Source organism: Astatotilapia calliptera, chromosome 3, assembly GCF_964374335.1.
Source record: "Astatotilapia calliptera chromosome 3, fAstCal68.1, whole genome shotgun sequence".
Lineage (NCBI taxonomy): Eukaryota > Metazoa > Chordata > Actinopteri > Cichliformes > Cichlidae > Astatotilapia > Astatotilapia calliptera.
Genome location: NC_137424.1, coordinates 57,417,024 through 57,431,118, shown reverse-complemented (window position 1 = coordinate 57,431,118; position 14,095 = coordinate 57,417,024). Strand labels below are relative to the sequence as shown.

General features: G+C 46.8%; 1 protein-coding gene across 4 annotated transcripts in view; it reads right to left on the bottom strand.

Annotated features, from left to right (window-relative positions):
* Positions 1–4,252: 4,252 nt before the first annotated feature.
* Positions 4,253–14,095, bottom strand: part of LOC113017529 (uncharacterized) — a 45,200-nt gene continuing 35,357 nt past the window's right edge. For 2 of the 4 annotated variants that reach the window (XM_026160678.2, XM_026160677.2), the window contains exons 13-17: positions 13,382–13,632; positions 12,615–12,646; positions 8,002–8,176; positions 7,808–7,902; positions 4,253–5,691 (exon numbers count right to left, since the gene is read on the bottom strand). In XM_026160678.2, coding sequence (XP_026016463.1) covers positions 5,584–5,691; positions 7,808–7,902; positions 8,002–8,176; positions 12,615–12,646; positions 13,382–13,632 — 661 coding nt within the window. In that variant the 3' untranslated portion in view covers positions 4,253–5,583. Of the gene's footprint in view, positions 5,692–7,807; positions 7,903–8,001; positions 8,200–12,614; positions 12,647–13,381; positions 13,633–14,095 lie in introns of those variants that run through there. The other 2 variants (XM_026160679.2, XM_026160680.2) reach the window with 2 other exon arrangements.

The window sequence follows — 14,095 nt, the reverse complement described above, 5'->3', positions numbered from 1 at the left end:
ACATTGCTGCTCAATCACAGCTGCCTGATCAATGTTTTTCATTAGCAATTTAGCAAAGTTGATGGTGGTGGTGTGTCTGTGTGAGTGAAAGACACACAGAGAGCGAGCGACAGATTTTCTGTTATAACCTTCATTTTATGGAGGCACAGTGTGAGCACTCAGGTCGCATCAGAGCATCGGGCGGTATAGTGTGAGACCCTGTGTAACAGAGTCATAAATCACATTGTTATAATTACACAAAATGTGTTCTAAACCCCCAAACTGCTCCTTTTATACCTGACTTTTAGGACCTCCAAGCCTGTAGTTGTGTTCATTATCAGTTAGAGCCCCTCCTCATTCTTTTCTTCTTCTTCTTTGGTGCAATACTATAAATACAGTGTACCCCTTTTCCTACAATTCCCCTGTGGGAGAGGTGGGTGTCATTTCTTTCCAATACCTTGAAACACACATAATTCATATTTAGCCACCCTGATGTTTATGATTGCGATGTTAGTTCAGTTATTGTCATTATTAAGCCTGTTTTTGTAAGATGTTATAAGTGTGTAGTATGTGTGTATCATAAATGTGTTTTAGGCGCCATAAATGCTAGCATGAATATATACTCTGTTAGAGATTTTCTACATTATACAATATAACCAAATCTCTATAATACAATATAATCAAGTGTGCCTTATATTTTGTGTGTTCATATATTTTCACATAACCAAGCTAAGTGTTAAAGAGAACATAATGCATTCCTTTCCTCAGTGTGTGATGTCAGATAAGCATGATATACTTCTGCATTGTTATTTTCAGTGTATGTGTGCAAGGTCAGATAAGCTGAGATAATGCCTGACCTCTCCCTTTTCAGTTAAAAGAGGAAGTACTATGTAACTTACTTTCACTATAAATAAAGCAAGCAAGCCTGCACTCGGTGTGTGTGTCTTCTCAGAGGCATTCACCCGTGCGCACGTTTCTAATACTCTCTGAGTCGGTCTACAGTGTCTCATTTCTCTTACTTGTGTTTGCACAAATGTCAACCCCTGACATACTCCTTGCTAGCTTGGGAGCTGTGGTGGGTTGAGCTAACCCTCTTCCCCACTGTTTGTATTTGGTCTAGGAGCTGGAGTGGGCAAGTTATTTACTTGGATGTCTTTCTTTCTTTTACCTTTTTTATCAGGTATGTCGGATTTCATGTTGTTGTTTTTGTTTTATCTTATGTCAAATATGTTACGTGTAAATGCATATTTTATGTTTAATGTAAAAATAAATGCCGCCCTTTTCCTACAATTCCCCTGTGGGAGAGGAGCTGGAGTGGGCAAATTATTTACTTGGAGGTCTTTCTTTCTTATACCTTTTTTATCAGACACAACGCAGAATCACACCGGTTACACCTGCATCGTGACCTACCAACTTCTAACCCCTGCGAGTCAATCGTGCAGTTTGAAAATCGCACAGTGTCTGCCCAGCTTTAGGTGTACTGTCGTCCGAGACTTGCACCGCAGTGTCGGCGTTTGTTTCCCCGTTGGCCATGCTTCTTGTTGTGGTCATCTGTTGTCTTCCGGTATTTTCTCCACAAGCGATCTTTCCTCGACCAATGAGATGAGCGGTAATCTGAATTGTCATACTCGAATTGTCATAAGTGTGCTGTCAGCTCATTGGTCACAAAGCAGGAGAGGGGCTGGGAATTATGTTTTCAAACAAAGCGTTAATTCCATAAACATTTATAGACTACTTTTGATTCTCACTGTATTACGGGACAAAATGCGTCCCTTATTAGCTCAATACGGGACGTGTACTTTTGTTTCGAAATACAGGACGATTCCGTATTTTAAGGGACGGTTGGCAACCCTAGTTACAAGGCTCAGCCCCTGCCGGCATTTGGAAAATCGGACCATTCCGCCATCTTCCTCATGCCTGCCTACAAACAAAGGCTAAAGCAGCAACCACCAATCAGGAGGGAGGTCGCTCGCTGGACGGACCAATCAGTGGCCGCGCTGCAGGACGCACTGGATGACGCAGACTGGGACATGTTTCGGCGCAGCTCTGATGACATCAACATGTTTACGGAAGCGGTTGTGGGATTTATCGGGAAACTAGCGGACGACACAGCAGAAAGAACTATCATCCGAACGTTTCCCAACCAGAAGCCGTGGGTGGATAAAAACATCCGCGACGCTCTGACATCACGCACCGCTGCCTACAATGAAGGGCTTGTCTCCGGTAATATGGACCTATACAAGGCTGCGTCCTATAACGTGCGCAGCGCGGTCCGAAAGGCAAAGCGGAGCTACGGGGAAAAACTAGAGTCACAGCTACGACAGTGCGACTCTAGGAGCCTGTGGAAAGGACTGCGGACTATAACGGACTATAAACGACCAGCTTCTTCAATGATGAATGCAGATGCTTCACTGGCTGATGAGCTGAACACGTTTTACGCTCGCTTCGACGCCGCAGCAATTAAAACAACAAACGGCTGCGCGCGCTCGGAGTGCACCAGTGAAGAAAATGCATTCGTCATCACAGAGCATGCCGTGAGGAACACCTTCAGGAGGGTGAACACCAGGAAGGCAGCAGGACCAGATGCAATCCCTGGCCGCGTCCTTAGAGCCTGCGCTGATCAACTAGCACCGGTGTTCACAGAGATCTTCAACCTCTCCCTGGCCCAAGCTGTGGTTCCCACGTGCTTCAAACAGTCCATTATTGTCCCTGTTCCAAAGAAACAACAGCCCGCTTGCCACAATGACTACCGTCCAGTAGCACTGACTTCAATTGTGATGAAGTGTTTTGAAAGACTGATGAGAGATCACATCACTTCTTCACTTCCTGCCACCATCGACTCACTTCAGTTTGCTTACCGGACTAATCGTTCCACAGACGATGCCATATCTCACCTGCTCCACACATCCCTGAGTCACCTGGACACTGGCAGAGGGAATTATGTTAGGATGCTGTTCGTGGACTACAGTTCAGCATTCAACACAATAATTCCCTCTAAGCTTTTCACCAAGTTGACGGATCTAGGACTCAGCTCATCACTGTGTCAGTGGATCCTCAACTTCCTCACAGACAGACCCCAATCAGTGAGGGTGGGAAAACAAGTCTCCCCCTCCATCTCACTCAGCACTGGAGTGCCTCAGGGCTGTGTTTTAAGCCCCCTGCTGTACTCACTGTACACTTATGACTGTGTAGCCACATCCGACACCACCTCCATTGTCAAGTTTGCTGACGACACTGCTGTTGTGGGCCTGATCTCCGACAACATCGAGACGGCCTACCTGGAGGAGATTAGGAACCTGGAGACCTGGTGCCAGGAGAATAACCTCCTCCTAAACATCAGCAAGACTAAGGAGCTGATCGTGGACTTCACTACAAAGCAGGCGAGGAATTACAAACCCCTCATCATCAGTGGCACGCCAGTGGAGAGAGTGGACAGTTTCCGATATTTGGGTGTCCACATCACTCAGGACCTGTCATGGTCCTGTCACATCAACACCCTGGTTAAGAAAGCCCGTCAGCGTCTCTTCTTCCTCAGAAGACTTAGAGACTTCCATCTGCCACTGAAGGTGCTCAAGAACTTCTACTCCTGCACCATCAAGAGCGTCCTGACGGCAAACATCTGCACCTGGTTTGGGAACAGCACCAAGCAGGACAGACGAGATCTGCAAAGGGTGGTGCGCTCGGCAGAACGCATCATTCAATCAGAGCTCCCTGACCTGCTGTCCATCTACACCAAGCGGTGCAAGTCCAAAGCTAGGAAGATTATGATGGATCTCTCCCATCCCAACAATGGACTCTTCTCACTGTTGAGGTCTGGGAAGCGATTCCGCTCCCTTAAGGCCAAAACAGAGAGAATGAGGAGGAGCTTCTTCCCCCAGGCTATTCGGGGCCTGAACCAGGTGTAGGACTGGACTCTCCCACACACGTCACTATAAGACTGGACTCTCACACACGTCACCACACGCACCACCACACATTTCCTATAATTTATAATCCTTATCTTTATAATCTCTTCTGCTATTTGCACATTCTTTACTGTAAATTCCTAAGTTAATTTGTAAATTTTTGTAGTAAACTGTAAATTGTAAATATTGTAAAACTTTTCTTCTGTCATTTAATGGTCGGGCATTGTACAGCTACAAGCATTTCACCCCCATGTCATACTGTGTATGGTTGTGTGTGTGTGTGACAAATAAAATTTGAATTTGTGTCACCAAAAACGTGTGTAAAATAAAAAATTTGACACACATTTTGTTTAAATAATTACAAACAATTAAACAATTTTATTACTTTATTGTACATATTTGGCACATTTTAGAAAAAAAATCAGGTTAAATGAAATATGTGGACATGAAATGAAGCCGCAAAAAGAGAATCACCCATAGATTACTGTACTAAATTCAGTAACTATATTAGACTTACAATTTTATGGTTACTTGTGTTGCAAAGGTCCCTCAGTCACACGGGATGTGTGGTTCTTGCTACAATCAGCTGATTGCAGGTTGTGTGTAGGGAAGACAGTGTCTACAGGTTTGAGGAGCGGAGGTATGGGAATTATTTTTGTTTTTATTGCACATAAGGACAAGAGCATAATGGTAAATTACAGACTGGATCAATGACACAAACAACAGATCATGCTGCTAACAGAACTTTAACTCTTCCTCTGTACAGACAGCATGCCAACACAAAGCTAGTCAAGAACCCAGAGTGATGATAAAGCCGAGCGCATGCCGATCCAGATCCTCATCTTCAACAGGTAGTCAGGTTTGCAGCCTCCATTTCTACCTGTTCATGTTTCCACAGCAGAGTCACTGTGGTGATTCCTCTGAAGTCTTGTTGGGATGGTATCAGCTTTGCTTTGTGTTCATGTGTAAACACCAAGACAGAGATCTTGTGTGTCCTCATTAGGATAGGGATTTGTGTTGATGTGTGGGACTGTAGCTTTAGGTATATATTGTTAACTGGTGGTTATATGACAATGCATTTCAGATCATGTTACAGAGTAGTGCAAAAGTAAGGGAACAAGCATTGTAACAAATTTCTTTCTCTGGCGAGCACTTAAGTAACGTACTGCATTAATGTGTTACACATTTCTTTCTTTGAGTATCTAAAAAGTGGCTCTTTGAAGCAGACGTCCAACCTGGATCTGCTATGTCCATCGATCCAGATTTTAAGTGATCTTCACAAATACCAAACATGTAAATTTAATGTAAAAAAAAAAAAAAAAAAGAAAGAAAAAGAAAAGAAGAAGAAAAAAAAAAGAGAAAGCTCAGATCCACTCCACAGCAGATGAAAATAATCACAGCAGGATGACTGTGAGAGGAAAACCAACCTCTTAATCATCCAGTACTCAGTTATCATGACCACAGACACCTCAAAGACGTCAAACCACCAGCATAATCGGAGTTAATTTTATTCTGTTCAGTTTTTCTCAACAACACTGGATCAGATTCATGTGCGTGTCCGTGGGAGCACCAGCACTCCCTGTAGCATCGACAGGTTGAAGGTTTCCAATTCCAAACCTCCAACCTGTTTAACAGAGCGGCAGCAAACAGCAGTTTCATTCTTTGTTTTCCCGCATCAGCCGTTTCAGGATTTCCCTTGTCACAAAAGTGAAATGTAGTTTTTAGGCACAATCCCATGCTTCCCGCCCACAACGCCCATAATCCACTGCTCATCCACAGCCTCCACCTGTGTGATAATGTCACCGACCTGCACAGAAACACAAAGAGAGAGAGAGAGAGAGCAGACATGTTATTAACCCACCCAAAAAAAATCAACACCTAAAAGTAAACACAGGAAATCTGACAGGGTATTTTATTTATATCTGTAAGGATTTATCAGTGATATATTGTTTTCTGTAGTTTTTCTTGTGTACACCACCAGAGTGGATTTGAAATCAACCAGTCAAGATGTGATTGAAGTGCAGTCTTTCAGCCTTAATTTAAGGCGCTTAACAAAAACACTGGATTAACAACTGTTTTTATACTTTTTCTTTTTTTAAGCCAATTTTCTGAGGCTTAAAAATACCTGAATAGTTAACTGATAGTTTCATGACCAGGTGAGTCCTGTTCTCTCATTATCCAAGGAGAAACTCGTCAGATTACTGGAACTGCCAGACACACTGGACCCACTACAGTTCGCTTACCGTCCAAATCGTTCCACAGACGATGCCATCTCTCATCTCCTCCACACATCACTCACTCACTTGGACACTAGAAGGGGGAATTATGTTAAAATGCTCTTCATAGACTACAGCTCTGCATTTAACACCATAATTCCCTCCACACTCACCACCAAGCTGGAGCATCTGGGACTCAGCTCATCTATGTGTCAGTGGATCTCCAACTTCCTAACTGGCAGACCACAGGCAGTAAGGATGGGCGGACATGTCTCAGCCTCCACCACTCTCAGCACTGGAGCCCCCCAGGGGTGTGTTCTGAGCCCCCTGCTGTACTCTTTGTACACATATGACTGTGTGGCCACTACCAGCTCCACCACCATCATCAAGTTTGCTGACGACACCGTCGTGGTGGGCCTGATCTCTGATAACAACGAGACGGCCTACCTGAAGGAGATTAGGAATCTGGAGAACTGGTGCCAGAGGAACAACCTCCTTCTAAACGTCAGTAAGACAAAGGAGCTGATAGTGGACTTCAGCACTAAGCAGGAGAGGAACTACCAGACCCCTGTCATCAACGAGTGCCCAGTGGAGAGAGTGGACAGCTTCAAATACCTCGGAGTTCACATCACGCAGGACCTGTCATGGTCCTGTCACATCAACACCGTGGTGAAAAAGGCCCGACAGCGTCTCTACCACCTCAGACGCTTGAGAGACTTCCAACTGCCCTCCAAGGTGCTCAGGAACTTTTACTCCTGCACCATAGAGAGCATCCTGGCGGGAAACATCTTAACCTGGTTCGGGAACAGCACCATGCAGGACAGACGAGCTCTACAGAGGGTTGTGCGGTCAGCTGAGCGCACCATCCGCTCCGAGCTCCCTGACCTGCACTCAATCTACAGCAGGCGGTGCTGGACCAAGGCCAGGAAGATCGTGAAGGACCTCAGCCATCCCAACAACAGACTGTTCTCTCTGTTGAGGTCAGGAAAGCGATTCCGCTCCCTGAAGACCAACACAGAGAGACTGAGGAGGAGCTTCTTCCCGCAGGCGATACGGTCTATCAATCACACCACCACACAGTACTGACCCACACATATGGTTCTTACACACACACTGGACTTTCTGGACTTTGGTTTTGCACAACACTGGTCACTATATTCTTCATTTCCGGTTAATACTTGTACAGCTGCTGTTATTGTGTATATATTTATTTATATTTAGATTTCTTCATACATTCTTATATAGTTCTATATTGTATTGTGTATTTTGTTGTACAGTTATTTTATTTTCAACTTTAATTTATATATTTATCTTTATCTTATTCTTCCCAGTTAAATTTACCCTTCATTCTAATTTGTGTTGTACAGTTATTTCATTTTTAACCTTAATTTATATTTTATTCCTTCCTAGTTAAATTTACCCTTTTTAATTTTTCATATTTATTTCCTTTCTTATTCATAGCCTTTTCCTTTTTTGTTTTCTTTAGGTCACGAGCAGTTGTCCAAGCATTTCACTACATATCGTACTGTGTATGACTGTGTACGTGACAAATAAAAATTTGAATTTGAATTTGAACTGTCAACATGAAGTCTACAGAGGTATTAATGCCAGTGAAGGAGGGATTATGTATAAAATCAGCACTTTGAACGTGTACAGAGGAGAGACTACAGTGTGTTTGTGTCCAAATACTTATGGCTCCTCACACACCTTCAGTGTGAGCTCATCCTCGCTTTCTGCTGTGAAGTCAAACAGAGCTTTGGCCATTCCTTTAGCCACAGGCTGCTGGCCTGTGATTGGCTGAGCTGGAGAAGAAAAAAAGTTTGATACAGTTTGCGTGTTTATTTGTATATTTTTGTCGTTTGACAATCTCTCTCTGACCCACACATGCCAGACTTTTGTACCTTTGCAGGGCTGTGTAAAGGCCACGGGGTAAAGCCCCTCTCTCCCTTCCACTCTTCCTCTCCTCCACTCTGTGTCGATGTGCTCCGTCACTTGGATCAGCGCCCCCTTGTGGAAGGACAGATCCTCTGGGGTCTGACCGGGGAAGTCAAACAGAGCTACAGCCCACTCCTCAGTCTGCACAGTTTAACAAATCAATACTGAGAGAATCACTTACATTTTAACTCAACGATAAATTAAATTATATAATAAAACAGAATATAAAAAGAGCTTCTTGCATTATTTTAAAAATCTAAATAAGTGGTTCTTAAAAGTTCGAAAAAATTAAGACCAAACCACATCAACACTGTGGATTATATTCTTATTACATTGATTTTTAAAGAATCTCTGCAGACAAATTCAGCCTTTATTCTAATCTCAGTGCAGCTCCTACAAGCAAATATAAAGTTTTCAATCCAGCTGCTGATTAAAGTGAATAAAACTTGTTGCAAAGCACTCGACAGCAGTGAGACGCTTTTCTTCTTCTCTGACATGTTTTCTTTACAGCCCAGGTTTTACTGCACATGGAAAAATAACTGCCCCTCCTTGAATCGCTACCTTATCGTGGTGGAGGGGTTTGCGTGTCCCAGGGATCCCAGGGGCTATGTTGTCTGGGGGCTTTCGCCCCCTGGTAGGGTCTCCCATGGCAAACTGGCCCTGGGTGAGGGACCAGACAAAGAGCGATTCATAAGACCCTTATGAAAAGGACACCGAGGGAACAGTTTACCCTGCCCGGGATAGGGTTACCGGGGCCCCGCCCTGGAGCCAGGCCCGGGGAGGGTGCCCGAGGGCGAGCGTCTGGTGGCCGGGCCTTAGTCCATGGTCCATGGGCACTGCCCGAAGAGGAGACATGGGCCCATCCTCCCGCAGGCCCACCACCCGCAGGAGGCGCCATAGGGGTCGGGTGCATTGTGTGCCGGGTGGCGGCCAGGAGCGGAGGCCCTGGCGGACTGACCCCCGGCTGCCAAGACTGGCAATAGGGACATGGAATGTCACCTCTCTGGTGGGGAAGGAGCCTGAGTTAGTGCGTGAGGTTGAGAGGTACCTAGATATAGTCGGGCTCACCTCTACACATGACTTGGGCTCTGGAACCAGTCTCCTGGAGAGGGGCTGGACTCTGTCTCAGTCTGGAGTTGCCCCTGGTGAGAGGCGGCGGGCTGGGGTGGGTAATTCTAATATCCCCTCGGCTTGCTGCCGGTACGTTGGGGTTTTTTCCGGTGGACGAGAGGGTTTGTTCCCTGCGCCTTAGGGTCGGGAAACGGGTCCTGACTGTCATCTGCGCTTATGCGCCGAGTGGCAGTTCAGAGTACCCAGCCTTCTTAGAGTCCCGGGGGGGGGGGGGGGGGGGGGGCTCTACCTGGAGACTCTGTTGTCCTGCTGGGAGACTTCAATGCTCACGTGGGTGACGACAGCGAGACCTGGAGGGCGTGATTGGGAGGAACGGCCTCCCTGATCTGAACCCGAGCGGTGCTTTGTTATTGGACTTCTGTGCTAATCACGGTTTGGCCATAACGAACACCCTGTTCGAACATAAGAGTGTCCATAAGTGCACGTGGCACCAGGACGCTCTAGGCCGTAGGTCAATGATCGATTTTGTAATCGTATCAGCAGACCTGCGGCCATATGTTCTGGACAATCGGGTAAAGAGAGGGGCTGAGCTGTCAACTGATCACCACCTGGTGGTGAGTTGGATCAGGTGGCGGAGGAGGACGCTGGACAGACCTGGTGCACCTAAACGCGTAGTGAGGGTGCGCTGGGAACGTCTAGCAGAGGCCCCAGTCCGCGAGATCTTCAACGCACACCTCCGGCAGAGCTTCAACAGCATTCCGAGGGAGACTGGGGACATTGAGTCCGAATGGACCATGTTCAGCGTCTCCATTGCCGAAGCTGCTGCATTGAGCTGCGGCCGCAAGGTGGTTGGTGCCTGCCGTGGTGGTAATCCCCGAACCAAATGGTGGACACCAGAGGTGAAGGGAGCCACCAGGCTGAAGAAGGAGTCCTATCGGGCTTGGTTAGCCTGTGGGACTCCGGAGGCAGCCGACAGGTATCGACAGGCCAAGCGGAATGCGGCTCAGGCAGTGGCTGAAGCAAAAACTCGGGTGTAGGAGGAGTTCGGAGAGGCCATGGAAAAAGACTTTCGAACTGCCTCGAAGAGATTCTGGCAAACCGTCAGACGTCTCAGGAGGGGAAAGCGGTGCTCTACCTGCACTGTGTATAGTGCTGGCGGAGCGCTGCTGACGTCGACTGAGAAAATTGTCAGGCGGTGGAAGAAATACTTCGAGGACCTCCTTAATCCCACTGACACGTCTTCCGAGGAGGAAGCAGAGTCTGGGGATGAGGGGAATGACCCGCCAATTTCCGGGGGCGAGGTCACTGAGGCAGTTAAACAACTCCTTTGTGGCAGAGCCCCTGGTGTTGATGAGGTCCGCCCCGAGTTCCTGAAGGCTCTGGACATTGTAGGGCCTCTGCAATGTTGCGTGAAGATCAGGGGCAGTACCTGTGGACTGGCAGACCGGGGTGGTGGTCCCCATCTTTAAGAAGGGGGACCGGAGGGTGTGTTCCAACTACAGGGGGATCACACTCCTCAGCCTCCCTGGGAAAGTCTATGCCAGGGTGCTGGAAAGGAGAGTTCGTCCGTTAGTCGAACCTCGGATACAGGAGGAACAATGCGGTTTTCGTCCTGGTCGCGGAACACTGGACCAGCTCTTTATCCTCTCCAGGATACTTGAGGGTGCATGGGAGTTTGCCCAACCAGTCTACATGTGTTTTGTGGACTTGGAGAAGGCATTCGACCGTGTCCCTCGGGGTGTCCTGTGGGAGGTGTTGCGGGAATATGGGGTGTCTGGCCCATTGCTACGAGCCATTCGATCCCTATACAACCGTTGCGAGAGCTTGGTTCGCATTGCCGGCAATAAGTCGGACTCGTTCCCGGTGGGTGATGGGCTCCGCCAGGGCTGCCCTTTGTCTCCAGTTCTGTTCATAATTTTTATGGACATGATTTCTAGGCGCAGCCAAGTGGCGGAGGGCTTTCGCTTTGGTGGCCTCAGAATCTCATCTCTGATTTTTGTAGATGATGTGGTTCTGTTGGCTTCATCGGGTGAGGGCCTCCAGCTTGCACTGGAATGGTTCGCAGCCAAGTGTGAAGCAGCGGGAATGAGGATCAGCACCTCCAAATCTGAGGCCAAGGTTCTCAGCCGGAAAAGGGTGGAATGCCCACTCCGGGTCGAGGCAAGGCAAGGCAAGGCAAGGCAAGGCAAGTTTATTTGTATAGCACAATTCAACAACAAGGTGATTCAAAGTGCTTTACAGAGACATTAGAAACAAGAACAAATAAAAAGCATGATTTAAAATTCGAGGATGAGTTCCTGCCCCAAGTGGAGGAGTTCAAGTATCTCGGGGTCTTGTTCGCGAGTGATGGGAGAAGGGAGCCGGAGATCGACAGACGGATTGGGGCTGCAGCTGCAGTAATGCGGACGCTGCACCGGTCCGTCGTGGTGAAGAGGGAGCTGAGTGTAAAACCGAAGCTCTCAATTTACCGGTCGATTTACGTCCCTACCCTCACCTATGGCCACGAGCTGTGAGTAGTGACCGAAAGAATGAGATCGCGGATACAAGCGGCAGAAATGAGCTTCCTCCGAAGGGTGGCTGGCCTCTCCCTTAGAGATAGGGTGAGAAGTTGGGCCATCCGGGAGGGGCTCAGAGTAGAGCAGCTGCTGCTCCACATCGAAAGGAGCCAGCTGAGGTGGTTTGGGCATCTGACAAGGATGCCCCCTGGGCGCCTCCTGGGTGAGGTGTTCCAGGCATGTCCCACCGGGAGGAGGCCCCGGGGCAGACCCAGGACACGCTGTAGAGATTATATCTCTCGGCTGGCCTGGGATCGCCTTGGTATTCCCCCGGATAAGCTGGAGGAGGTGGCTGGGGAGAGGGAGGTCTGGGCCTCTTTGCTTAGGCTGCTGCCCCCGCGACCCGGCCCCGGATAAAGCGGATGAGGATGGATGGATGGATGGATGGATAAATAACTGAGGGGAGAACATGTTTGTCCATCGTGTTGACTGTTTAACTGAAGCCTTTGTTACTTATAACATTTATAATCACTATATCAGCAAACATGCACAGAAATGCATAAGAAAACATGTTAATCAGGGAGGTTATTCTAAAGATTTGGGACGTCCACCAAAGGCTCTGCCACCGTGTTTATTAGACACTTTTCTTTGGCTGAATGTGATTATGCTGCATCTTAGTGAGCTGGATGTTTCACAGACGTGATGAACAGGCTCGCTTTGATGGGCATCTGAGCTAATGCTGGGAAATTACTTTTGCACTGATTTTTAGATTAGATGTGTGTCTTTGCGGTGCAGGCACAACTTTACAGCACTCTTTGCTTCCGATTGGCCTGAATCCAAAGTATTTTCAAACAGCAGGCGCAGACACGTCAGACATTTATTTGGCTCCGCTTGATTGTCTTTTTCAATATTGCTCAATCAGGTTCGTTAAATTAATTGTGCAGTTCTAATAAGAAACATGCTCATTAATTGCTGTTTAATAAAATAACAATAGAAAATGAAAATTCACTCACCTCTGAGTTTGAGCCCTGTGAAGTCTTTATTCCTGCAGATGATACGTGAAAGAGCATCATTACATTCACGTCCAAAGCAGAGAACATTTCTCTTGTTTCTCCTGCAGTTTTAAAATGGTCACAAGGAGGTGCGAGAAGACTGATTGTTGTGCATAAATGGAAAAAAAAAGTTTACTTCCAGCATATTCTAGTTCAGTCATTTAAAACCTGTTTTTTAGAACAACTTTATCTTTGAGTTTATCTTCCCCATGAGAACAGGCATGACCGTCTTTTTTGTTTCTTAAACAGTGCAAACAGAGAAGCTGTTGTAGCTTGTTAGCAGTGTTACACCATCACTTTGATTTATTTATGTAATTGCTCCAAAATGTGAAGATAAAACCAGCACAAACAGATCTTCAGAAGCATGCATACTGCAGATATAAAATGTTGGTGTTCATCAACAAGGTTTTGTCCAAATCACCAGGACTGTGATAGAAATGTTTTACCTCTTTAAGTGTTAATTTTGCCATCATATAACAGGGTCATTGCAGAGTCATGCAGACGGAAGAAGGAAACCCAGAAAATGTGTGAAATTACCAGCATTTTAAGAAACCAGACACTAAGATTCACAACTTCTTTTAAAGCAAAGGTGACATTCAAAGCTTTTTAAACCTCTAAGCAACCTTGGATTTACAAAACAAAAAACCCCCAAAAACTTTTGTTAGCAGTCGTCCACAGCAGTGACGCATAGAGATGTAGAGATGATGATAATGCAGCCTTCAGCTCACCGGAGTTTTCTGTCATTGCCGTGTCCGTCAGTGCCGGTTTGTCAGTTTCCCCCAGTTCAGTCACTGACGTTGGGAGGGGCTCCACCACCTCTGTGAAGTTCAAGGGGAATTTACCAATTCGGCCGTGGATTTGGCCCCGCCCCCATTCCTGCCCGATGAGCTCCAGGAGACCAATGACATCACCCTGGGAAAAGGTGAGCTCGTCTTCTTCCTCTCCCTCGTGGTCCAACAGAGCGACGCACCGAGGGCCGCTGCAGAAAAACCGGCTGATTAGAACATGTGGCTCATAGAGAGTGAGAGTGTGTGTGTGTGTGTGTGTGTGTGTGTGTGTGTGTTCTCGTATTTACTACCTGGTGGGATCCACAACCTGAGATTTCACTCACCTCGTGGGGTCCAATTTTTCCGGTGGGGACCGAGCGCCGGTCCCCACAGGCACAAGCATTGCAATGGATAGAAAACAGCCTCCTGATATGCCTAGTGCGATTTTTTTTGAAAAGTAAAATTGGTCCCCTGGAAGTGACTTTTTCTGACAACGTGTGTAAATGTGTGTGTCGACTTGACGCCCTACTGTTGAAATGTGGTATTGCAAGTGTGTAAAATTGGACCCGTGGGGCCATTTTCCTGACAAAGTGTAAACTTTTAAACTAAGTATAACTTTATATTTTATGAATGCATTTAAATCAAAAGCATTTCTTAATGATCTGGGTGCAGTTT